This window comes from Bos indicus, chromosome 3 (assembly GCF_029378745.1).
Source record: "Bos indicus isolate NIAB-ARS_2022 breed Sahiwal x Tharparkar chromosome 3, NIAB-ARS_B.indTharparkar_mat_pri_1.0, whole genome shotgun sequence".
NCBI classification, from domain to species: domain Eukaryota; kingdom Metazoa; phylum Chordata; class Mammalia; order Artiodactyla; family Bovidae; genus Bos; species Bos indicus.
In genome coordinates, this window is record NC_091762.1 from 51,579,583 (window position 1) to 51,607,044 (window position 27,462).

A 27,462-nucleotide genomic window follows, 5' to 3' on the forward strand; every position below is an offset into this window, starting at 1 on the left:
CCTGCCTCAGGAGTCTTAGAGGGCAGAGTCCTCTATCACCAGCTTTCCAGCAGTAGTTACAGTGTAAAAGTACCTGTGAAGATTAATTTTAGAAATAGTGGCTTGTATTATAAAAAGGTATATATGACTTTTTCTTTAACCCAAGGGGCTGCTTATTTGCAATTAAACATTTCTTCTTCCAACTTAATTTGTATCATTAAGAAGCTTCAATCTAAGTTTTATATACATGTACCAATATTTTTTGAACATTATTAAAGGAATTAACAGAACTCTGAAAGTAAAATCATTTTTAATTATATGTATTTTATTTTAATATCCTTCCCAAAGAACATTTATAGTTGATAATCTAATTTGGGTTAAATGTATCACTACTCAGTTTTATCTTTTGAAGTGTTTTCCACACAGGACTTTGCTCAATGATGTAAGCTTTAGTTGTTATCATTCTGTAGCAGATGCTATCTATGTATGATTTGGAGGTGATCTGGAAGAAGATACAAACATGCAACATTATTTAAGAAATAAGGTATTTTTTACAGGGTCACATCATAAAATACCTAACTTATTCAACAAGTATTAATCAGTACTATGTATGAGTTATTAGAGTAATAGAAAAATACCTGATATTTGTCTTTATGGAATTTCAAACATGCAAACCAGAAAAGTAGAATACTATTAAGAATTGCTTCAACAGGGATCTGTTCCAAGTAAAAGAGTAAGGAACACCTACCTCTGCCTATGGGAGTTGGGAGCAGACTTTATGGAGAACAAGCATGAAAAGAAAAGTGGAAACTAGTCAAGTTATAAAATAGCATGTTTGCACTCTGACAGTTCATGACTACCAATATTTATACTTGAGAATTTGAAAGAAGATTTAAGTAACCAGTAGGGCCAACACAATGTATATATGACCAAATGATCTTGGGACGTAAATGAGTGATTCTGATAGTTGCTACTGGAATTGAGAAGACTTGAGAGGCCAAGTTCAGGCTTGGGAAAGAGTTGCATGTGTTTGGAAATAGCAACTTCTCTAAGGGAAACAATATTTATCAGTTCCATTGAATAGGGAATGCACTTTGAAGTGAAGTTTCTCAAAGTTTATCAGTGTGTATGTATGTATGTCATTTTCCTCAGGTGACTTACCTTAGCTATGGTGCACATAAGATTAATCGCATTTACTGTGTTGTGTACTGGAAGTATCCGTAAGTTACTACCCAGGAATCTGGGGGAGAAAAAAATCGTTTAAGTTAAATAGATCATATGACTTAAATTTGTTATCCTAAGTGGAAAGAAGAGACAAAAATCCTTTATTGTTTGTCATTTGTTTATTCATTCATGCCTGCCTTATTCTACAGAGGATTTAATATGGCTTTAAAACCAGAACTTAATTGACTAAAAAGTGTTCCACTTCTAATTTAGTCTTGCTGAAGAATTCCATAAATCAGCATGCATTCTGAAACTTGTCACCCTCATTCATAGAAGAGCTCTTTGGCCTGCGTTGTATTAAAAATGAAAGGTTAACATTATAAAGTTTATCTTTTGGCAAAACATAATTCACTTGCCTGAAACAATTCAGAACTGAAGTACATAAAATAACTTAAGGAAAACAGGTCTGTAGTGTTACTGTCCATACCTCTGCTGAATCCTGAACATCAGTTTCCATTCTTCAGGTCCATGCAGGGCAGCAAACAGAACCAAAAAACTATTTTGGTGAATGTTAATAAACTTCTCAATTTTGGCTAGAAATGTTTCTTCAGCAGACATAAAGCATTCTCTAGCATCCATCAATAAAAATGCAACTCCTAGGAGAGGTGAACGTAATATAAAATGTCACTTTGTCATATTAATAAAATTTTTTATAAATTTAGTAAAATCAACAAAAATAACTATAAGTTAAACATATATGTAAGTGTCCAGGCCTTAAACCCATAACAGATGGAAATCACTATAACAAAAGTCTTACACAGCAAAATAATTAGCTAGTTCTTTGAAGTGCTCTGTAGTAAAAGGATGACAATCTAAATATTTAAGGGGAGAACCCTTTCTGGGTCAGTAACCATTTTTTTTTTCCTTTAAGGCACTATCCACAATGAAAGTAAGGCCTAATTTTAGTTACATGTTAATTTTTCATGTTATAATTTTTAAAAGCTGGAAATCAACTAAAGAAAAGTAGTTTTAAGCAAACTTTTAGTTATTCCTTGGACAATCTTTTGTATCATAACATAAACCATTATATAAATTAACATACTCAGGAGCAGATATCTAGGGTCTCTGAAACAGTATCAAGTATAGAAGAATGCTCCAGAAGGCTTCCCTAGTAGTCCGCTGGTTAGGATTCAGTGCTTCCACTGCAGAGGGCACAGGTTCGATCCCTGGTCGGGGAACTAAGATCCTGCATGCCATGTGGCAGTCTTCCCCCAACCTCCCAAAAAAAGAATGGTCCAGAAGAGAAGCTTAATCTGATTAGCTCTTTAAAAGATGAGTGGAAGACACAATCTCAGGAAGTAAATAACTATGTGATTATACTAATTGAATGAACTTAACACTAAAAATTTATATAACCTTTCTGAATCTAAATTACCTCATCTGTAAGGCTGGAATAATAGTTCTTTGATAGGTTTGTTAAAAGGATTAAATAAGAGAATGTATATAAAGTGACCAAAGCATACAACAGAGTAGGTATTTACCAAAAATATTTTACTTCTCTCTAGAGGGCTCTCTATCCAACCAGGAAGGATGAATGTGAGGTTGGACCATTTTCAGCTTGGATGTCTATTTCTAGGAGCTTTTGAAAGTGCTTGTCTTCCAAAATCTCTGTTAGAGAACTGGTCTATTCATAACCATTCTAATAAAATCCTTTACCTCCACATCTTAACACTTCTGTCATTTTCTAAGCACAAGTAGAGCTGCCCCCTTCCCATGTCCCCAGTTTTCTCATATCCTAATCTAATTCCTTTGCCTATGACTCACAGTTGTATAGTTTTATGATTTCAGGAACATGTGTCCCCATTTGGTTCTTTTAGTTAGTATTTGTTTATATTATGTTCAGTAAACTCTTGTACAAAATCATGAAAAACATTCTCCTATATTGTTTTTTTTTCCACCTAATTTTTTTAATTGAAGGATGATTGCTTTACATCCTGCATTGTTTTTATATATGGATTTTGATCAATATGATGCTAGCTTCTTCATTAATATGAGTAATATTTTAAATGTTGATTGTTAGGGAGGGTGGCTTTGTTGTACTTTCATGTTAGTTTCAAAGCAAGTAGTTTGTACCATCCTCTACTAGACTTCAGTGATTTAACTTTAGTTCAACAATTGTAATCTAAAAAGGAATGTATTTTGTAATTGGCCACATGTACTGCTTTTGCAGGAATAACAAAGTTTTATTACACATTCACCTTTCCCAAAAAATAACACCTTAAGCTTATTACTTCGTTACTGAACTACTGAATAATTAGAATTTACGTGCACGTATTTATTAACAAACTTAAATCAAGGAAGTCAGCAAATATACTGTACCAGAAAGAGAAAATATAATTGATCCATTCTCCACTGAATCGGAATACCTAACCTTGTGGCTTCGATTTTCTAGGGCAGCTGCAACTTCATAACTCTTAAAAAAAAATTTTCAGAAATACAGACTTAAAACATCTTTTTAATAGTTAATTAAAGTTAATGAAAAAACATGAAGTTTAATAGCTTCTTTTATAACTGTACACTTAAAGATTTGATCATTGAGACACTAAATGTGCTGTCTCTATGGAGGAAAAAAACTTAAAAAAAACTAAAAATATTTAGTTCTCCTGAAATACACTATGGGTTTGGAAATGAGTTGTGTACTAGTTATGTTACCTAGGGAAGAAACTAAGGACAATATTAAAGAATTAAACTATAAGGGCAAACACAAACTTCTTTTTAAAAAGCAACTTGAAGATGGATTCTTCACATACCCATAATTATGTGGATAAATAGGAAATTAGAAATATTTGAGGCCTAGAAATTAGATGCTTAGTATTTAAACCAAAAGTCCTATTGTCTTCATACATATTTTCTAACTCACCTAAGTGCTTACAACATTTGAAAAGTTTACTAAAGGTAACTGTAAACAGATGAACTGGAGAATTGATTGTCTTTGTAGTTTTCTGTACGGCACTTCATGGTTGTGTCAGTCATCTAACACACCACATCTAAGAAACACGTCACCTTCTATTTATTCATTAATGCATGTCAGAATCCATCTTTAAGTTGTTTTTTAAAAAGAAGTTTGTGTTTGCTCTTATAGTTTAAATTCTTTCATATTGTCCTTAATTTTTTCCTTAAGTAACAGCCGTAGTAACACAACTCATTTCCAAACCCACAGTTTATTCCAGGAGAACTAAATATTTTTACTTTTTTTTTTAAGTTTTTTTCTCCATAGAGGGACCACATTTAGTGTCTCAATGATCAAATCTTTAAGTGGTACAGTTATAAAAGAAGCTATTAACAATTAGATATTGCCTAAAGCACTTCCCCAGTGGCTTAGCATTCATTATCTGCCTGCAATGCAGAAGACACAAGAGGAAGATCCCCTGGATGAGGGGCATGGCAACCCACTCCAGTACTCTTGCTGGGAAAATCCCATGGACAGAGGAGCCTGGCGGGATACAGTTCACTGGGTTGCAAAGAGTTGGACACCACTGAAGCGACTGAGCAAAGCATTAAAATATAAGTGGTTCATAGTATTTACTGACTGGTTAAAACTCAAGCTTGTTAGTCTCCAAGTAGATAGAAATCCCTTACATTTTATATTTTGCCTCATTATTATTATATATTTGCCTGTGTATATTTTAAGTACACAGGTTGGAATTAGGTACCAAATACTTGATTCCTTCCTAAAGATAGAGTATTTTATGCTACTCAGATTCTGACCTAGAGTTCAATTAAGACTCTTCCCATGAGTTTTCTGCTGTTTTCAAATTATATATTGCTTCCAGTGATGGCAGATTAAGTAATTTAGGCCAACTCTCCTGCTGAAAGCATCTAGAAAAGCTGGAAATTTTTTAAAAATCTGCTTGAATGCATCAGAGAGCTAGCAGGATAGTGAAAAATTACAAGACCAAGACCTATACAGAAATTCAAAGATAAGAGATGGGCATTTAGGCCATTTTCTCCCCTGAGGGCATCTGTCAATTCAGGAAGAGACAGATGAGAGGCTGAAGAGAGCATTTGACAAAAGTGGAACAGCTCTCACAGGGGCTGCAGCCTAGCTTCAAACCATTTCAATCCCTAAAATTGGATTAAAGTGATACTGTATTACTAGTGTTCCCAAGCACCTTGCAGAAGCACTCCCTAGAGCAACTCTTCTCAATTAGGTCTCCTCACTGCAGCTACAGAACAAAGAAAATTATCTGAATATTTTCTCAATTCAAACATAACAAGTATCACTGAAATGAACAGGACATAAGCTCCTTTATTATATACAATAGAAGCTGGGTGGCCACATCAGCAAATAAAAATACAGAACATCCAGTTGCAAATAAAAATATAAAACATCCAGTTAAATTTCAATTTCAGATAAACATGATATTTTAGTATTAATATAAGTATGTCCCATGCAATATTTGGGCTGAACTTAAACTAAATTCATTATTTACCTGAAACTTTTAAGTTTAACTGAGTGTCCTATATTTTATCTGGAAACCCTGCTTAGAGAATTAAAGGTTTAATTTTCTCTCAGAATTAAGGTTTCTCTAGAGGAATATAACACTATTCTAGGCCTCAAATAATTTCTACAAACACTTTTTTTTCAAATACAAATTCCAACAATCAAAAATAATCAAACATATAAAGAGACAAAATTACATGAAAAGAGAACTATGAGAAACAACAAGTAATAGAAACAGTAACAGGACATACAGTAAAGTTACATGTGTACCTTAAAATAGCTATTTACTATATTCAAGGAGATAAAATGCAAGATTGAGAATTTTGGTAAAAAATTAGAAATTATATAAAAGGATGTAACAGATCAAACCAGTCAATCCTAAAGGAAATCAACCCTGAATATTCACTGGAAGGACTGATGGAGAAACAAGCTCTAATACTTTAGCCACCTGATGCAAAGAGATGACTCACTAGAAAAGTCCTTGATGCTGGGAAAGACTGGGCTTCCCTTGTGGCTCAGCTGGTAAAGAATCTGCCCTCAATGCGGAAGACCTGGGTTCGATCCATGGGTTGGGAAGATCCCCTGGAGAAGGGAACTACTGCCCACTCCAGTATTCTGGCCTGGAGAATTCCCTGGACTATACAGTCCATGGGGTCTCGAGGAGTTGGACATGACTGAGTGACTTTCACTTTCACTGGGAAAGATTGAAGGCAAAAGAAGAAGGGGGTGGCACAGGATGAGATGGTTAGACAGCATCACCGATCAGTGGGCATGAATCTGAGCAAACTACAGGAGATAGTGAAGGACAGGGAGCCTGGCGTGCTGCAGTTGATGGGGCTGCAAAGAGTTGGACATGACTGAGCAACTGAACAACTACAACAGACAAAACTTACTATAAATCTGAGATAAATCAGATCAACAGTTGCTTGAGGCAGGGAACTGGATAAAGGATTGATTATAAAAGGGCATGAAGTAATTTTCTGGAGTGATGAAAACGTTCTATATATTCTGGGGTGATGGTTACACAGGTATACACATTTGTCTAAATTCATTAAGCTTACACTTTAAATGTGTGTATTTTATTGTATGTAAGTCCCACCTCAGTTAAATTGATTTTTAAAACATCTTTCAAGATCAAGGGGGAAACAAAAATATAGTAGATTCTTGTACAACACGGATTTGAACTGTGTGGGTCCATTTATATGTAGATTTTTTCAATAAATACATATATTACACAATCTGAGGTTCACTGAATCCTCACACACAGAGCTTCTGATAACAATGGGTCAAATGTAAAGTTAAAGGTGAGTTTTCAACTGTGCAGTAATCAGTGCCTATAACCCCCACGTTGTTCAAGGGTCAACTGTATTTTGAGAGGAAGACTGAGATGGTCCTCATTGAGGTAATTTCTAAATTATATTATTCAGAATAAAAGGAAAATGATCCAAAACAGAAGGTTTGAGCCAAAAGAAGAAGAGCAAAGAAAGTAACAAAGACATGAGTAAATCTAAATAATTACTAACTTTAGAAAATAATGTTTTGTGGAGTTAAAAAATTGAGAGAATTTAAACTATATGATAACAACAAATACAATACAGAAGAGGGTGACTGGAATTAGTATTCTAAGATTTATTTGTCATGTAAGAGGAAGATAAGTAGCAAACAGCTTTTTCCAGCACCCCAAGAGATGAGTCTATACGTGGACATCACCAGATGATCAACACCACAATCAAACTGATTATGTTTTTTGTAGCCAAAGATGGAGAAGCTCTATATAGTCAGCAAAAAACAAGACCTGGAGCTGACTGTGGCTCAGATCTTAAACTCCTTATTGCAAAATTCAGGCTTAAATTGAAGAAAGTAGGGAAAAGCACAATGCCATTCATGTATGACCTGAATCAAATCCCTATGATTATACAGTGGAGGTGATGAATAGGTTTAAAGATTTAGATCTGGTAGATAGAGTGCCTGAAGAACTATGGACAGAGGTTCATAACATTGTACAGGAAGCAGTGACCAAAACCATTCCAAAGAAAAATAAATGCAAGAAGGCAAAGTGGTTGTCTGAGGAGGCTTTACAAATAGCTGGAGAAAGAAGTGAAAAGCAAGGGAGAAAGGGAAAAATAGACCCCAAAAAATGCGGTGTTCCAGAGAATAGCAAGGAGATATAAGAAGGCCTTCTTAAATGAACAATGCAAAGAGAGAGGAAAATAATAGATTGGGAAAGATTAAAGATCTCTTCAAGAAAACTGGATATCAAGGGAACATTTCATGTAAGGATGGGTACAATATAGGACAGAAATGGTAAGGACCTAACAGAAGCAGAAGAGATTAAGAAGAGGTGGCAAGAACATACAGAACTATACAAAAAAGGTTTTAATAACCCAGATAATCATGATGTTGTGGTGACTCACCTAAGGCCAGACATCCTGGAGCGTGAAGTCAGTGAAAGTGAAAGTCGCTCACTCGTGTCCGATTCTTTGTGACCCCATGGACTATAAAGTCCATGGAGTTCTCCAAGCCAGAATACTAGAATGGGTAGCCTTTCCCTTCTCCAGGGGATCTTCCCAACCCAGGTCTCCCACATTGCACACAGATTCTTTACCAGTTATGTGAAGTCAAATGGGCCTTAAAAAGCATTAGTACAAACAAAGCTAGTGGAACTGATGGAATTCCAGCTGAGCTATTTAAAATCCTAAATGATGCTGCTGTTAAAGTGCTGCACTCAATATGTCAGTAAATTTAGAAAACGCATCAGTGGCCACAGGACTGGAAGTGGTCAGTTTTCATTCCAATCCCAAAGAAGGGTAATGCCAAAGAATGTTCAAAATACTGTACAAGTGTGCTCATTTCACATGCTAGCAAGGTTATGCTCAAAATCTTTCAAGCTAGGCTTCAGCAGTAGGTGAGCCAAGAACTTTCAGATGGATTTCAAGATGGATTTCAAAGAGGCAGAGGAACCAGAGATCAAACTGTCAATGTTCGTTGGATCATGGCAAAAGCAAGGGAGTTCCAGAAAAACATCTACTGCTGCTTCACTGACTATGCTGAAAACTGTGTGGATCACAACAAACTGGAAAATTACTAGAGATGGGAGTACCAGACCACCTTATCTGTCTCTTGAGAAACCTGTATGCGGGTCAAGAAGCAACAGTTAAAACCAGACATGGAACAATGGACTGGTTCCTAATTGGGAAAGGAGTATGACAAGGCTGTATAATGTCATCCTATTTAACCTACATGCACAGTACATCATGCAAAATGCCAGGCTGGGTGAAGCCCAAGATGGAATCAAGATTGCCAGGAGAAATATCAACAACCTCAGATATGGAGATGATACCACTCTGATGGCAGGAAGTGAAGAGGAACTAAGGAGCCTCTTGATGAGGATAAAAGAGGAGACTGAAAAAGCTGGCCTGAAACTCAACATTAAAAAAACAAGATCATGGCATCCAGTCCCATCACTTCATGGCAAACAGAAGGGAAAAAAGTGGAAGCAGAGACAGATTTTATTTTCTTAGGCTCCAAAATCACTGTAGTGACTATAGCCATGAAATTAAAAGACACTTGCTTCTTGGAGGAAAGCTTTGACAAACCTAGACAGCATATTAAAAAACAAAGACATCACTTTGCCAACAAAGGTCCGTCTAGTCAAAGCTATGGTTTCTCCAGTAGTCATGTATGGATGTAGGTTGGACATAAAGAAGGATGAGCACTGACGTATTAATGCTTTTGAATTATGGTACTAGAGAAGGCTCTTGAGAGTCCCTTGAACTGCAAGGAAATCAAACTAGTTAATCCTAAAGGAAATCAACCCTGTATATTCATTGGAAGGACTGTTACTAAAGCTAAAGCTTCAATACTTTGGCTACCTGATGCAAACAGCCAACATATTGGAAAAGACTCTGATGCTGGGAAAGATTGAGGGCAGAAAGAGAAGGAGCAACAGAGGATAAGACGGTTAAAAAGCATCACCCACTCTATGGACAAGAATTTGAGCAAACTTTGGGAGGTAGTAGAGAACAGAGGGGCCTGGGATGCTGCAGTCCATGCATGAAGTTGTAAAGAGTCAGACACAACTGAGTGATTGAACATCAAAAACAACAATAAAAATTTATTATTTACTTTGGACTTTGTTGGGCTAAGTATGTATGTATGTTAAATTTTCTAGGGTAACTATTAAAAAACAGAAATAGAGCATATAACTTCCAAAGCTAGTTAAAGAAAAAAAAAAAGAGACAATATTAACAATCAATACAAAAAGGCAAAAAAAAAAAAAAAAAAACAGAAAAGGTGAGACGAATAGCATAAAATAAGATAGATAAAACAAATAAAAGCAGTTGTTTTTGGCAAATTAGAATTGGTTGCTATCTTCCTCTCTTACAATCACTCTGACAAAGCTAAAGAAACAAGAGAAATATGGGAGAAAAATATGGATTCCAGAAATCTAACAAAAAGAAGCATGAAAAATTCCAGTGAAACTTAAGGCTGTCTTAAAACGGGTATGGAGCTAGATGGCTGAAGCCAACAAAGCAGAGGGCAGCTTGAGGCAACAATGAAAGAACAGGGTAGATTTTAAAAAATCATACTCAAAGTCTTATTCTAACCTCTCTCTCTTCTTTACCATGAAGAATCATCTCTTGCCCCCTCATTCTAGACATTAGGTGGTATCCATAAGATAAACATCTGGGAAAGGGTTAGATAATCCTGCTAGTTGCAGAGTTAAAACACTGATCAATTGCCCTCAGGCATTCAACTTCCCATTCCTTCCTCCTTCAAGCGTAGGGAGTCTCCTCTCAATGCTACTAAGTCTAGACAGGTCAGTTCCTGTTGTTTACTTCTCCAAAAAACCTTAAGTAATATATGTTCATATGAATTGTTGTTTTTGGAATCATTTAACATCTCTTAGAATAGGCTTAGTGAGAAAAAAAAAAAGAAAGAAAAACTTAAGAAAATGTCCAACTTTGAGATATTTAGAGAAGTAGGAAAATGGATGCAGTGATCTTCCTAATTTATATTTAAAATACATTTTAGATTATATACTTGCTGATTCACACAACTTTGGATAATCAAGCTAAAGGTATTTTAAAATACTGTTCTATTGCTTAATTTTAAATTCAAGATCAATGGCCCAAATGCCTCTTTTACCTTAAGAGATGAGCTAATAATAATGGTGGTTGTCCATTTTATTTTTTCTTTTCCATCACTTTCAGCCATCTCTTTGGATCAAATCAGCTTCTGGTAGTGCCAACAATCTGAGAAAAATAACAGCAAAAATAACACATAGAAATGTTTGCTTGATGAATGAGTAAATTTCAGAAAGAAATAAAATTAGGGTAATGGAGACATTCTAAAGAATACTTGACAGTCAAAATTTGACACTAAAAGAGTATCTGTCTTGTTATACATTGTTTTTGTTAAAGTCACTTCAGTTGTGTCGGACTCTTTGAGACCCTATACCTCAGTAAGTAAAGAATCTGCCTGCAATGCAGGAGACTGGAGTTCAATCCCTGGGTCGGAAAGATCCCCTGGAGAAGGAAACGGCTACACACTCCAGTATTCTTGCCTGGAAAATCCCATGGACAGAGGAGCCTGGTGGGCTGCAGTCCATGGGGTTGCAAAGAGTCAGGCACAACTGAGTGACTAACACTTCACTTCATGGACTACACCCCCATCAGACTCCTCTGTCCATGGGATTCTCCAGGCAAGAATAGTGGAGTAGATTGCCATGCCCTCCAGGGATCTTTCAGACCCAGGGATTGAACCTGCGTCTCTTACATCTCCTGCATTAGCAAGCAGATTCTTCACCTCCCGCGCTACCTGGGAAGCTCATTATACTTTACATGTTAAGCTCACTCAGTATTATGCTCCCCATTAACAATTATTACAAGCAATGGTTCCCATTTCAGAGCATTAGAGAAAAAAGATGTGAAAGATCTGAAATTTTATCCTACTTGCAAACTCAAAAGTTAACCTGCAAGAATTTCATGGGTATAGGGTAAGACAAAAGACTCTTGGATTAGAGACAAAGGACAGTTTTCTACTCACAGCAACAGGAGTATCACCATTTTCTTCTAGCAGTTCCCCAAGGGCAGTTCCCATGGGGTGATGAGACAAAAGCCATCTGTACACACAGGGGTTACACTACAGGAAAGGAAGTTAGAGCTCAGAAAGCCCCAACCTTTTCTAAAGAGACTGCAAGCATACCTGCCCTCTGCTCTAGAGGCAAATAACATAACTATCTCTAATTTACAATTATTTACTATACAAACATCCTTTGAAAGTTCAGGGGTGGGACATTTCTAAAAAGTACACTGGTGATGCTTGTTGATGCTGGCCTGGGGACCACATTTTAAGAATTCCTACACTAAGGGAAGAAAAAGCATTCTAGGCAGCAATAACACAACAACAAAGCATAGTATACTAGCAACCCGATAATAAAAGAAAATGATGTAATAACAGAATTCTGTTATTCTGTTCAGTGCACTAAAGTTGAAGATATACATGTCTGGGGTAGTTGGGTGGCAATAAAAGTGAAAATTACTGCAAAGCTAGTAGCATCAAACTGAATTTAATTATGGTCTGAATTTGGCACTTTTCTGATATTGAGACTAAACACCCTTAAGCTATATTTCCATTTCTGTGACAAGTTTTGCCCATTTTTCTATTAGATTTCCTTTTCTCCTTCATTTGTAGGATTTCTTTACATATTCTGGATATCAGTCTTTATTAGCTATGTGTGTTTTCTCCCAGTTTGTACTTGTCTTTCCCTTCTTTATGGTAATATCTGATACACACAAGTTAAAATTTTCAATATTGTCAAATTTATCAATCTTTTAATTTATGATTAGTGCTTTTTTGTTTCTCTGTTCCAAAGTCAAATATTCTCCTTCATTGTATTCTAAATTCTTAGTTTGGCCTTTCAAATTTAAGTCTTTAATTATTCATCTGGATTTTTTGTATAGAGTCTTAAGTAGGGATCCAATTTCATTTTTCTGAAAATATGGCTATCTAGTTGTCCCAGAACTGTTTATTTAGTCTCCTTTCTCCCCCTGGTCATTAATAATACCACCTTAGTCATACAATGTTTCTATATTAACAGACCTGTTTCTGGGTTCTCTATTCTATTTAGTCGCTCAATTTGCTTATTCCTAAATCAATGTCATACTGTTTTTTTAATTATCATAGATTTAAAAAAAAGTCTTGATATCTTTATGGGAAGTCTCTCCATCTTAACTCTTTTTCAGTTGTGCTGTAGCTATCCTTTGGTCATTTTTCATCCCTATAAATTTTAGAGTCATCATGTCAATTATTTTAAAAAACCCTGTTGGTTAAAGATTGTTTGGGGAGTTTGTTGTAATGTTTTTGCTGTAAAAAGTGTTTCAAACTCTGCTGCAATGTTGCTGAAAAGCATGGTGTTTGTAACAGTTCAACAATCCATGGCTGCTCACTCCGGCTTACTTCTACTCTCCCTCTGAAGCAGGTTAGCACTGAAGGTGGTATGGAAAAGATTTCATATGTGTTCAATTGTTTGTTTCTTCTTCCTTCTCCCTTTGGCTCCCCCCTAACCCTCCTTAGCTCCCTCAACCTCTTTTGTTCAATGTATGTATCTTAAAGCTAATTTTTACTACTGGATATCTGACTGGAGCCATAGATATAGAATCTGTATTGTTCAAAACACAGCATGGAATTAACATTAAACTTAAATAAAACTGAATTTAAAATGCAAAAAAAAAAAAAAGAAAGAAACCCAAAACAAAAAGCCCTACTAAAGGGACTTTTAAAAATTAGAAATGCATTTATCTATAAAACAGTTTTGGAAAAAAGCTTTTTTTGGCCATGCCACGTAGCATGCAAGATCTCAGTTCCCTGAAGAGGGATCAAACCCATGCCCCTTGCAGGGGAAGCGTGGAGTCTTAACCACTGGGCCACTGGAGAAGTCCCAAAACTAAAATTTTTATGAACTTGAGACTTTCCATCTGTGAATATATCTCCTCATATTTAGGACTTATAAACACTCAAGTGTTTTCATTTAACATTGTGTCATAAGCATTTTCCTTACATATTTTTAAAAATATGTAAAGGCTGGGTAACTTTCTTTTGTATAGATATGACACACTTTATTTGACAATTATATAGGGAAGGAAAAATAATTTCTACCCTGCCCTTCTGAGTTCTTGGCTTAGACCCTCCCTTATTATAAAAGACAGATAAGAGAAACACAAACAGAATTTTATTAACATGTATACCTCAGGTATACATGGGAGATACCCAGAAAAATTGAGTAAATCCTTGAGATGGCTCAAGCTACCACCTTAAATACCATTTTAAGTTAATGACAAAAGAAAGACATCATGGAGGAGGCCAATTATGGAAGGGGCTTCCCTGGTGGCTCAGAGGGTAAAGTGTCTATCTGCAATGTGGGAGACCCTGGGTCGGGAAGATCCCCTTGAGAAAGAAATGGCAACCCACTCCAGTATTCTTGTCTGAAGAATCCCATGGACAGAGAAGCTTGGTAGGCTACAGTCAACAGGGTTGCAGAGTCGGACACGACAGAGTGACTTCACTCCTTGGTGGCTCAGACAGTAAAGAATTTGCCTGCAGTGCAGGAGACCATGGTTTGATCTCTGGGTCAGGAAGATCCCTTGGAGAAGGGAATGGCAACCCATTCCAGTATTCCTGCCTGGAGAATTCCATGGACAGAGGAGCCTGGTGGGCTACAATCCATGGAGTCACCGAGTCAGACATGAATTATCAACTGAACAATTAGGAAAGGCACAGTACCAAAGGTAAGTTTTGTTATGCAGATTTAGGTTGGTGCCATTTCCACTGATAGGAGTTTCCTGTGATTTAGAATCATCCTGCTGCTACTTTCCCATAAACAGAGACGAAGACACCTACAAAAGATTTCCTTCATAAATGTAAATATCCTTCACAAAAGGGTAACTTCTACTCTGTTTTCAGAGCTTCTTCTGTGTCTGTTTTTTTTAAAAAAATAATCAGCTCAAAATAATCCTTACGCCAAAAAGGCATATTCTAGGGTGGCATTTCTCCTACCCTTCAATTATCACTGGGGTGATTTAAATTAGGCATTTAATCTGGTCGCAAATTTTTCCAATTACAACTGACCCTGCAATACATGGAATTACCTTTTAAAACCATAAATATTATATTCCTCCCCAATTAAAAATCCTTCAATAATTCACCATGGCTTACAGAACAAAGTCTAAACTGAAGGTATACAAATTCTTTCCTATTCAGCCTCATGTCCTGCCATTCTTCAACATATTACAAATACTCTAGCTATTCTGAAGAACTTGTCGTCCTGAACAAAACGTTTTTCACATCTCATCCCTTTACATATTTTTTAACTAAAACTCCCCTCCTCTCCTTGACAATTCCTATGTAATTTTAATAAACAGTTTGTGCTTTTCCTATTCTCTACAGGCAATTAGGACCTTCCTCTTTTGTAGAACTATAGTACTCCAAGCTTATCTTTATTATATCAATCATTAATATAGTTATATTTGTTTATATAGCTGTATTCTCAATGAAAAGACTTCTCACTGGAAGCTCCTCAAGCAGTGGGACCATGTTTTATTCATCTTTGTATTCCCAATGCCGAGCACAGTGCCCAGCACTTTTAGCAAGTTCAAACAGTAAGTCCAGATATCAGAAGCAAAATAAAGGTCAAAGCAAAATAAAGGTCACAGCAAACTGGGAACAAGTAAGGGGGTTACTGGTTGACTGCCATGAAGAGGGAGGTTTTTGCCATGTGCCTTTCTTATGTGTTAAGAAATCTGAGGTACAGAGATGGATTAAATTAGTTTAGGAGAATAATATAAGACATACATTCAAACTTTTTGGTAGAAGACCCATGGTGTAGTAGAAAGACCACAAGTTAGACGAGGGATCTAGTCTTGTTATCTATTACTGTGATCATTCAATGTCTTTGAGCATATTTTCATGGGAATATAATGACAAACAACAAGAAGAATAACACTAGGATTTCTATTATCTCAGAATAGTTAAGAAAATCAAGTTTACATAGGAAAACATAAATATGACATATTATATTATTACCATCATTATATGCTCTGTCAACTCCTTTAACCAAGCCAAAACAAAATAATAAATCACTTTTACAAAACTTTCAGTACTTTTTTCCAAATGCTCCAACACAAATACTCCCTCAGTTACATTTTTCTCCCCTAGAGATCTCTTCTTACTCATGTAGACTCTAGCCTTCCCTCTTCAACATAAATTGGAGATATGGGTCTGATTCATTAGCTGTCATCCTGGGAATTCCTTTCTCCTCTCTCCTATGTTAGAGCTATGTTTCCCTTGATTTATTTTTTCATTTTGCAGAAGCATTCTTTAGTTGTTTTTTGAAAAAAAGAATGCGTGACACATACACTTATCAATAGATATAGAGATACGAAATCCTTACCCTATCCCTAATTTATCCCTATCCCTATATTTAATCCTTATATTGAAAAAGACTTCCCTGGTGGCTCAGACAGTAAAGCGTCTGCCTACAATGCGGGAGACCCAGGTTCAGTCCCTGGGTTGGGGAAGACCTCCTGGAGAAGGCAATGGCAACCCACTCCAGTATTCTTGCCTGGAAAATGCCATGGACAGAGGAGCCTGGTAGGCTACAGTCCATGGGGTCGCAAAGAGTTGGACACGACTGAGCGATTTCACTTTCACTTTCACTTATATTTAATTGGCAGGGCTTCCCAGGTGACTCAGTGGTAAAGAATCCACCCACCAAGCAGGAGACTTGGGTTTGATCCCTGGATCAGGAAGATCCCCTGAAGAAGTAAATGGTAACGGACTCCAGTATTCTTGCCTAGGAAATCTCATGGATAGAGGAACCTAGCAAACTACAGTCCATGGGGTCACAAGAGAGTCAGACGTGACCTAAGTGACTAAACAACAACAACAATATCAAGTGTTGATAAGGATGTGGAGAAACTGGAACTCTTTCATACACTGCTATTCATAAGATATGTGGTACAATCGGTGTGGAAAATATCTTGGCAATTTAGTTAATCATATACCTACCATATAATCTAGTCATTTCACTCCTAGGTATTTTTACAAAGGCAAAAGAAAGCCTGGATCTATACAATGAGGTAAACACGAAGGCTTTATTCATAATACCCCCAACTAGAAACAACTCAAATATCCCTCAGCAGAAGAATGGATATTGTGATATATCTATACTCTAATATTACTCAGCAATGTAAAGGAACGAACTACCGATTCACACAACAACCTGGATCTAAAAAATTATGCTGAGTAAAAGAAGCCAAAAAAAAAAAAAAAAAGGATTACTATATGATTCCCTTTGTATAAAGCTCTGGAAAATGCAAACTAATTCACAATGACAGAAAACAGAATGGTGATGATGGAGGAATAATGACAGAAGGAAGAATTAGAAAGGGTAGGAGGAAACTTTGGGGAATGATGGCTACATTCATTATATTGATTGGTGGTGATGATTTCAAAGGTGTATAAATGTATCAAAAATCATATACACTACAATTAATTACACATTAATTATACCACAATATAGCTACATATAATAATGAGTGTATCATTTTTCAATTAGCAAATTCTGTGTGTTAAAAAAACAAGCACAGGTGTTCAACACGGGAGCCATTCAAAATGTTTCCAGTGGTGGGACTCTGAAATCTACAGTAATTCTATCTACTTCATTACCAGTTGCTTACTCTTGCTGCTATGAAAACCAACATTAATGCCAGACAGCTGAAATCAAGCAAAGAAAGCAAAGCTAATCTTTCGTTATGAAAAGTGAAAAATAACCTTTTTGAAGCACCTCAACAGTTATTGAAAAAGGTCCCCAAAGCTACCACATGCCAATTATTTTCCAAAAGGAAAAACACATTGAACTTCTGGATAAAATAACCTGTACTGCTTATATGACCAGGAAACAATCTTTGCTTCTACAGGATCTTTTTTCAAGTGGTAAGATCTTTTACAATAGTATGAAATTGAAGATATCTAATTATCAAAACTGGAGAAGGCAATGGCACCCCACTCCAATACTCTTGACTGGAAAATCTCATGGACAGAGGAGCCTAGTAGGCTGCAGTCCATGGGGTCACTAAGAGTCAGACATGACTGAGCGACTTCACTTTCACTTTTCACTTTCATGCATTGGAGAAGGAAATGGCAACCCACTCCAATGTTCTTGCCTGGAGAATCCCAGGGATGGTGGAGCCTGGTGGGCTGCCGTCTATGGGGTCCCACAGAGTTGGACACAACTGAAGCGACTTAGCAGCAGCAGCAATTATCAAAACAGGAATCTCCTAAATTTCTGTTAGAAGCAGCTTTTTTTCATATTCTTAAAACATGGAAATTACCATGATGAGGATATATCAGTAATAAATTCTATGTATTTAGGAGAAAATAGGACTAAGGTGAGTTCTTAAAGGAGGAAAGAAGGCCCCAAATAGGCATACCTTTTTGGATTAGAAATTGAGACAAACTCAGAGAGCACAACTGATCTGGCATGGAGATCTACCCAATATGGCTTTGGGAGCTACAGATGCTGGGAATTCTCAAACATAAAATCAAAACACAAAGTAAATGGGATCAAGAGCATCTAGATTTTTTAAAGGTTTTAGGCTTATTTTTATAAAGACTATGCAGTTTTAGGCTTACTTTTATAAAGACTATGATAGGGCTTCCCTAGTGACTCAGAGGTAAAGAATCCACCTGCCAACGTAGAAGACACAGATTTGATCACTGATCCAGGAAGATCCTACATGCTGTGGAGCACCTAAGGCCATGCATCACAACTATTGAGCCTGTGCTCTGGAGTCTGGGAGCTGCACCTACTGATGCCCACGTACCCTAGAACCTAGGCGACAAGAGAAGTTACCACAATGAAAAGCCCATGCATCGCAACACAATGCAACGAAGAGTAGTTACCATTTGCTGAAACTAGAGAAAAGCCCAGGCAGCAACGAAGACTCTAGAGAAAAGCCCAGGCAGCAATGAAGACTCAGCACAACCAAAAATGAGTAATTATTTTTTAAAAATTACTTAAAAAGACTGTCTTAGTCATTGTCAGGGCAATATAACATAATGGTCAAGAGCACAAGTTCTGGGGTTGGAGTGAAGGTAAAGTGTTAGTCACCAGGTCGTGCCCAACTCTTTGTGACCCCATGGAGTGTAGCCCACCAGGCTCCTCTGTCCATGGAATTCTCCAGGCAAGAATACTGGAGTGGGTTGCCGTTTCCTTCTCCAGAGGATTTTCCCGACCCAGGGATTGAACCTGGGTCTCCTGCATTGCAGGCAGACTGAGCCACCAGGGAAGACCCTAGGTTCCAATCTTGGTTCTGTCACTTACCAGTTGACATGCACTTGGGCAAGTTACTTAACTTCTCTAAACCTCAGCTGTCTCCAATTTAAAATGCAGAGAATACACCCTCTTTTACAACATTCCTGTGAGGATTAAATCAGATCATAAAGTAGCAAGATAGTGTACTGGTTAAAAGTGTGGGCTCTGGAGCCAGGCTGCCTGATTTAAATCCTTGGCTCTGCTACCTACCACTGGTAAATGATCTGACCTTGGGAAAATCACTTAACTTCTTCATGCCGCAGTTTGCTCATCCTTAAAATGAGGATAATATTTCCTGCCCCACAGGGCTATTAAGAAGATCAATGTGTTATACATAAATCATGTAAAACAGTAGAGCACATAATAAGTAGTAATTATTATTGAAATGTATACTGCATTAATTAAATAGTAAGCTTCAATAAATGCTAAATACTGGTAAACAAAAAGCACAATGTACATTAGACTGTTATTTCTAAACATGTAATTTTTATTTTTTTAAACAGAAAGTTTGGGTGCTCAAAAGAAAGCTGGCCCATGTCTTATAAGTAACAGAATTTCATGTCTGTTATTTCCACTCCTTAGAAGGTTCAAATCTTTTGGTTATGCTGTAGTTTAGATTATGTCTCAGCATTTCCATGAAGCCTTTTCTAATGATATTTCAATTTTTGTTCTTCCTCCATACTAGTCCACAGTAGATAGTTTATAAACATTTTGTTACTTGATTTAATTGGCATCCACAAACCAGGCTTTTCCTTCTAGCACAGGCAGTTTGGAGAAAAAAGAGAGGAAGCTGAAGTGATTCAAACTTGATAATAAAATTAAAGGCTTCTCAGAATAGAGACATAACCATCACAAAACAAAAGATCAATTAGATATGGAATGTGTATATACACATATTTAAATATATATATTTTATAACGTGAGGAATGCTCAAAAGAGAACACAAGAAACTGAGCGCTGAACTTCAGTTTTGGTTTTTCAACAACAAATGTGAAAAGGAAAAGACTATATAATTTTACATGTTAGGAAATTCAGGCTGAGAGGATGGTGTCAAAGGGCATATGTACCTACAGAATGAATATGAATGGGTTTACTTTTGGTAGACTGGACATGTTAACAGTTATTAAGTCTTCCAATCCACGGACGCAAGATATCATTCCATTGAGAGAGTCAGTTCCTAGGCAGGTTGATAGGGAGTCTAGGGGTCCCCAAGGAGAGAGGGGTCTGGAATTCTCAAGGAGGAAGAAAAGACAAACTTTTTTCTTTCTCCACATTCCTTAGGATTATATAATAATGTATCCTGCCTAAGGACAGTCTTTGGATTCAACCTTCTGTTATCTTAAAATGTTAATTATGGGAGAAGACCTGGTCTTTACAAGGATGTATCTTGCCTGAGGACAGTGTTGTCTTAAAATGTAAATTATGGGAGTAGGTCTGATGAGGTCTTTACAACCTCCAGATATTCTTTGGATTATATAACTTCATTGTTAACACTAGCAAGGGGGTACTCTTTCTGCCCCCTTCTGACGCCTATGTCAGAAGCTTTCTCTATCTCCTTTATACTTTAATAAAACTTTATTACACAAAAGCTCTGAGTGATCAAGCCTCATCTCTGGCCCCGGATTGAATCCTTCTCCTCCGGGGGCCAAGAATCCCAGTGTATTCGCGTGATTCAACAACAACCTTTCACATTTACTTGTTTCTTCCATTTCTTTCATTGATGTTCTGTAGTTTTCAGTATACAAGTCTTTCACCTCCTTAGTAAAGTGTATTCCTAAGTATTTTACCCTTTTTGTGCTTTTATAAATGGGATTATTTTCCTAATTTCCTTTTCATGTAGTTTGTTGTTTGTATACAGAAATGCAACTGATTTTTGTATGTGGATTTTGTACTCTGCAACTTTACTGAATTGATATATTAGTTCTAACAGTTTTTTCTTGCCTAACTGATCTGGCCAGGACTTCTAGTACTTTATGCAGAATGGAAATGGTAAAGGTGGGCATATCTGCCTTGTTCCTGGTCTTAACAGGAAAAATGTTCACTTTTTCACCTTTGAGCATGTTACTAGCTTGTGAGCTCATCACTTACGGCTTTTATTATACTCAGGTAATTTTCTTCTATGGATGAATGAGCTCTAGAGATCTGCTGTACAACACTGTGTATGTGCTCAATAGGTCAGTCGTGTCCAACTCTTTGCGACCCCATGGACCGTAGCCTGCCAGGCTTTTCTGTCCATGGAATTTTCCAGGCAAGAATACTGGAGTGGGTTGCCATTTCCTACTCCAGAGGATCTTCCCAACCCAAGAACTGAACCAACATCCCTGATGTCTCCTGCTTTGGCAAGTGGATTCTTTACTATTGTGCCACCTAGGAGTATACAACACTATAATATATACTTACAGTTTTATTAAGAGGGCAGATCTATATTAAGTATTCTTTCCACAATAAATGAAAAAAAAAAGTGAATGAGTCCAAATCTAGATCTAGCTCTTTTCCTTTTTCAATTAGTACCATGTTTATTATCTCATGCCTGAGCTACTCTAATTACCTCCTAACCCTCCTTTCAAATCTATTCTACAAACTCTTCTCAAATAATTTTCCTAAAACTTGAATTATAGCTAGATCACTCTTCTGTCCAGAAAACTTCAATGGTTTCCTAAAGCTTAAGAAATTAAATCCAAATTTGTTAGCCTAGCATTCAAACTCCTCTTCCCAAAGTCTGGCCCCATGTTTCCTTTCCAGAAATACTTCCCACTAACAGGGGCAGCTTCACTGACATGTAATCTGTGTAGTCTCATAGGGCCCCACACTTAAAAGGATTCTATACTTGGTTTATCACTATTATTCTCCTATTGCTTTCTTGAGAATGTGAATTTTTAACCAAAAGGTTCTATGTTTTCATTTCACACTGGGCCTGTAAATTATATAGTCAATCCTGCCCTCTATAACAAAGAAACCCTATACTTTCTCACCTCACGACTATACCATACTATTTTCTTCTATCTGAAACAACTACCTTGATCTCTGCCTGTCAAAATTCTACCTACTTTTTAAAAGCTCACTCATAACACACTCAAAAAGTTAAATTACATGCATATTAAGATGACAAGGAGGTATCATGTTGTACCCATGAAAGCCTTCTTAATTAGGGTTCTGGGATATGAAACTCTAATGCCATTAGACTAAGGTGAGGAAACTTTTTTGTATAAGGCTGGAGAGTAAATATTTCAGGCTTTGTGAGCCATATAATTTCAGTTGCAATGACTCATGAAAGAAGCTACAGATAGTAAGGAAACAAACGAATGTGACTGTATTTCTTAAACTTTATGTACACTAAGATATGAATTTCATATAATGTCCATGTATCACAAGTATTACTTTTCTTTGATTTATTTTTCTCAGTCACTTGAACCACAACTATCCATGGCTCCAAATGTGGAAGGCCAGATATGGCTCAAGGGTCACAGTTTGCCTAGCCCTCCCTAAGATATCCACGATATATCATGATTTTGCTTTTCTTCTATACATCTAGAATGGTACTAGTCATGAGAAAATAATCTCTTAAATCACGTTTTACAGGTTTAATTATCTCATAGAACTGTTGAGAACAGCTGCAGTAAGAGTGACAAAAATTAAAATAGAAAAAAGAACTTACAAGGATATGAAGCAATAAGGAGTCTTACACATAGGTAGGTAGAATGTAAATTGATACAGACATTTTGGAAAATAATTAGGGATTAATGGGGTAGATAATTTTTAAGGGGCCTTTAGTGTTCCTGCAGGTTTTTGCTGGATATGTATAGAATATTTTTCACGTGCAATAAGCAACACTGAGGAATGAGGCAAGCAGGCTTGTCACTATTAATTAAAAAGCGTTCTTCCACTCAGTGTTAACACAATCCACTCTGTTAACACAATCAACTGAATGTACCTTCACGAGGTCTACCTATGTTATTCTCAAATCCCTGTGGGATTTGGGGGCCAGAGGAACCAACAAGAATCTGAAACTTTGGTTACTGCTTTGCCACCAAGTTTCAAAAAATCCTTTGTTTCTGATCCAGGTGGCCTGTTTCCTCATCTGAAAATCAAAGGCGTCTTATGCCAGGTCCAAAGCCCAAATATTCTGGGCTTTTGTCGTTATGGTTTCGTCTTTCCCAAGTTTTCAAATTTAAATAAATTTAACATTGCATAATAACCTCTTTACTGTAACTTGCTTTACCGCTCAGTCTCCTCACTAGTCAAGTGACAGAGACTGGCCTACAAATCTTCACGGCCTCTTCGATTTCCTACTTTCTAGAAGAATCTTCCTCACCCCGTCCCCTCCCCTTCCCCAACCTCCCAGGACTGGGAAGTGTGAAGAAATTAGAAATTACACCGAAGGAGAATATAAATCATGGGGTGGAAGTCAGAGGTTTGGAAAAGAAAGCAGTTCCCGAATCCTACATGAACAAGCCGAGAAAACCCGTTTCCACATAGCTCCCAAAAGAAGAAAAGGCTACGGAGGATCCTTTCTCACCCGCCAAATCCCTGAGGTAAAGATCTGTTCGCTGATCTTTACCTCAAGGTTTTTCAAAACTGAGAAAAACCACACTGGCACAAGAACCAGGTTATCAGCAGCCTCATTCCCAAACTTGCAAACACACCTAACCTGCACGTTGTCAGTGACAGCTCCGCTGCTCCCAAGATTCAGGAATTTTCCAGGAGAAGCCCTTTTGGCGGCGCAGGAGGCCCAGGCGCGTTCTCTGCGCTCAGCGCCTCCTCAGGCTCTGCTTTCAGGGCTTCTGCGCAGCCGCAGACTAACAACCACGCCCCACGTGTCTCCCTGTTTGGAGCGCTTATACGAGAAACTGTGCAAGGGACTTTTCACGTTAAATTTAGCTCCCTGGAACTGATTTTTCACAATTTCTTAAATTTAGGCTCAATTCGTATAGTACTACTGTGAACATAAAATCAAAGTGACCTCCAGTTTATTCAGATTATGAAAAAATACGGTTTCATTAATGGCTGTAAATGTAACGTATAGAGGTCTGGGTATTTCCTCTTGGGACTCTGTTGTTTCAAACCTAAATGAAGCTCAGCAAATTATTAGGCACTGGTGCTCACAATTGTAAAAATTCAAAAATAAGGAAAAAGGAAAACTACCATTTGCCTAGAGCCTAATGGCTAGAGTATGAAATGATTTATGTGTCTTCCTTTATAAAAGATGGAGAGAAAGTGCTCCAGGAAAAAATCCTCTGCGGAACTCTTGTGATACGATTAATTATACCATAAGGTAGCCATTTTGTATAATAAATGTGGAGTTTTCTATAAATGATATTAAAATTAGATGCACTCTTTTGCCGCCTCTTTTGGACAGTTAAGACATGACAAGACATATGAGAGGAGTCAAGACCTGGCTGGAGCCACACCACCTGGGTTTGCAAACTCAAGGAATTGAGCCAGCAGCTGGTGTGGGCAGGAGGGTTTGGAGGACCTCTCCTTGGAAGGTCCTCACGTTTCAGAGCAGGCTAATAGCAGAGGAGTAGAGGAGACATTAGAGAAGGCAATGGCACCCCACTCCAGTACTCTTGCCTGGAAAATCCTATGGACGGAGGAGCCTGGTAGGCTGCAGTCCATGGGGTCGCTAAGAGTCCGACAAGACTGAGTGACTTCACTTTCACTTTTCACTTTCATGCATTGGAGAAGGAAATGGCAACCCACTCCAGTGTTCTTGCCTGGAGAATCCCAGGGACGGGGGAGCTTGGTGGGCTGCTGTCTTTGGGGTCACACAGATTTGGACACGACTGAAGTGACTTAGCAGTAGCAGTAGCAGAGGAGACATCCAAGATTAAACAGAAGAGGGTTTCAGCAGGCGGAGTGCAGGATGGCAGTTCCCTCTTCAACTGAGATTCTACAAGGAGTCTTAGCTGGGTTGAAAGCAGAGACTCCAGTTGTGATAGGGAAACTGACAAATGCAAAGAAGGGTCTGTGCTGGGAAGGATACTGAAGTTTTTGGATAACACACCAGAATATGGAGGGAAAACAAAACTAATGATATTGAGCATCTACTCTGTAGGTACTATACCAGGCGCTTTACATAAATGATTATATTAATCTTCTCCATAAAGGCTGTAAAACATACGTTATTTAAAAAAACTGGAGCTCAGAGAAATAGTTACTGGCTTTGAAAATATAGCTAGTGATAAAAGAGCCGGGGTTCAAGCCTAAGTCTTTCAAATGTATAGACCACATCCCTACCTCTACCTCTCCTTCTGCACATACGGACCCAGTTAGAAGATCTGGAACACAACATATAGGTCACATGTGTAGCAAAAATGACTTAGATAGTCACATACCATGGAGATAGCATTGATTGTTCTTCCTGTCTTTAATTTATCCCTTTTCCCTTCATTCAATCAATCAACAAATATTTGATTTCGTAGAAGAATGAGCCTAGTCTGTGGAGTCAAACAACTTGGCTCGTATCATGCCTCCAGCGTTTACTCAGCCATGAGACTTCTCAGTTTTCATATATTAACATAAGAATAATAATTCTGCAGTTCATAGGTTGATTATGTCAGTCTTTTAGAATAGTGCTTAAAACATGAGTACTCAATAGGTTTACCTGCTGTTTCATTATTGTTTAAATGTTCCCTTATATCAGGCAATTGTATTGTTTGCCCAGTCCATTCATTCTCCCACTCTTGTAGATAACTGTTTCATAGCTTTTCCTCTCTACAGATCTCTTCTTCGTCCTTACTTTCAGCTGTAGATCTTGTTTACTATTTAAATGAGATAAATAAGATCACCAGAAATGAGCTTCCATGGAGGCACATAAACATATGTATTCATCTTTCATCATCTGTGCCCACAAATTTTGCTTTCCCTCCAATTATATTAAATGAACTCTTCATGCTGTTATATAAGATCAGTTCTCCAGGTGGACACTAGACCCCATCTCTTGTTTACTCAAGAACACAGTTCCAGCAATTCTATCCTGTATCTTGCACAATAACAATTTTCTTCTCTACATTGGACCATTCTCAATAGCAAATAAATGTGCTGTTATTTCACCCATCTTAAAATCTCTTGATCCAATTTCCAGCTCCAACTAACCATCCCATTTCTCTGCTCTCCTTACAGTAAAACTCAAAAGGATTATAATTTCTGTTCTTAACCTCTCTTCTCCCATTCTTTCTTAAACATACTGGTTAGGCTTTTTAAATTTCCTCCATGCCACAGAAATTGCTCTTGTTAAGATCCTTGCTAAATTCAGCAGTTTTCAATACTATTTTACTTAGTCAATCAGCATAATTTGTTGCAGTTGATCACTTCCTTCTCTTGGAAACATGTTCCTCCTTGGCTTTCCCACACCAAGTTCTCAAGCTTTTCCTCTAAGCCTACAGGCCACTTTGCAACATCCTTTATTGTTTTTTCCTCAATATTCAAACTCTTGGGAGCACCCCCAAGTGCAATCCTTGCATCTGTTTCTTCTCTCACCAAACAGTTGACTCTTGAACTGCATGGGTCCATTTATACACTAATTTTTTTCAATAAAAATATTGGAAAAATTTTTTGAGAAGTGTGACAATTTGAAAAAACTTACAAGTCATTAAGCTAGAGATACAGAAAAAAAATTAGGCATGTCATGAATGCATAAAATATATGTAAATACTAGTCTGTCTTTACATAGACATAAGTGATATTTTATTTATTTATTTTTGGTTGTGTTGGGTTTTTGTTGCTGCACGCAGGTTTTCTCTAGTTAAAAAAAACAGGGGTTACTCTTTGTTGCAGTGTCCAGGCTTCTCGTTGAGGGGGCTTCTCTTGTGGCAGACACAGACTCTAGGCATCTGGGCTTCAGTAGTTGCGCCACATGGGCTCATCAGTTGCGCCACATGGGCTTTAGTTGCCTGAGGCATGTGGAATCTTCCCAGACCAAAGATCAAACCCGTGTCCCCTGCATTGGCAGTCGGATTCTTATCCACTGTACCACCAAGGAAATCCAAGAAGAGTGATAGTTAATGTAAAATTAATAGTGTTAGTTTTCTTACTGTTTCATAACTTTGCTTTCAAAGAATTACATTACCATATAGTATGCCTCTTTCTCATGGTTGGAGAAACTGCAATATCAGCTTATTATCACAGGTAAGTGTGTGTGTGTGTGTGTTTAAGTAACAATGTTTCCAGTATTGTATTATAATGCCTGTAATAAGAGTGCCATAAAATGTTTATAATGATTCATTCATTAGTGTATAGGCTAGGTTACCATGAAGTACATGCTCAGTCGTTCAGTATATCTGACTCTTTTGTGACCCCATGGACTGTAGCCCGCTAGGCTCCTCTATCCATGGGATTTCCCAGGCAAGAATACTAGAGTGGGTTGCCATTTCCTCCTGTAGGGAATTTTCCTGACCCAGGGATCAAACCCACATCTCCTGTGGCTCCTACATTGGCAGGC

General features: G+C 37.4%; 1 protein-coding gene across 4 annotated transcripts; it reads right to left on the bottom strand.

Moving 5' to 3' along the window:
- Positions 1 to 271: 271 nt before the first annotated feature.
- C3H1orf146 (chromosome 3 C1orf146 homolog) lies at positions 272 to 23,782 on the bottom strand. 4 transcript variants are annotated; one of them, XM_070786116.1, is made up of 7 exons: positions 23,671 to 23,782; positions 10,796 to 10,902; positions 3,523 to 3,616; positions 1,631 to 1,799; positions 1,141 to 1,219; positions 728 to 753; positions 332 to 481 (listed from the first exon to the last, which is right to left on the bottom strand). In XM_070786116.1, the coding sequence occupies exons 2-7, from the start codon at positions 10,862 to 10,864 to the stop codon at positions 460 to 462; spliced, it is 459 nt and encodes a 152-aa protein (XP_070642217.1). In that variant the 5' UTR covers positions 10,865 to 10,902; positions 23,671 to 23,782; the 3' UTR covers positions 332 to 459. The 4 variants fall into 4 exon arrangements, with proteins under 4 accessions (XP_019812619.1, XP_070642216.1, XP_070642217.1 ...); XM_019957060.2 differs by lacking the exon at positions 728 to 753 and having other exon boundaries at positions 272 to 481; XM_070786115.1 differs by lacking the exon at positions 728 to 753 and having other exon boundaries at positions 272 to 481; positions 23,666 to 23,778.
- Positions 23,783 to 27,462: the final 3,680 nt, after the last annotated feature.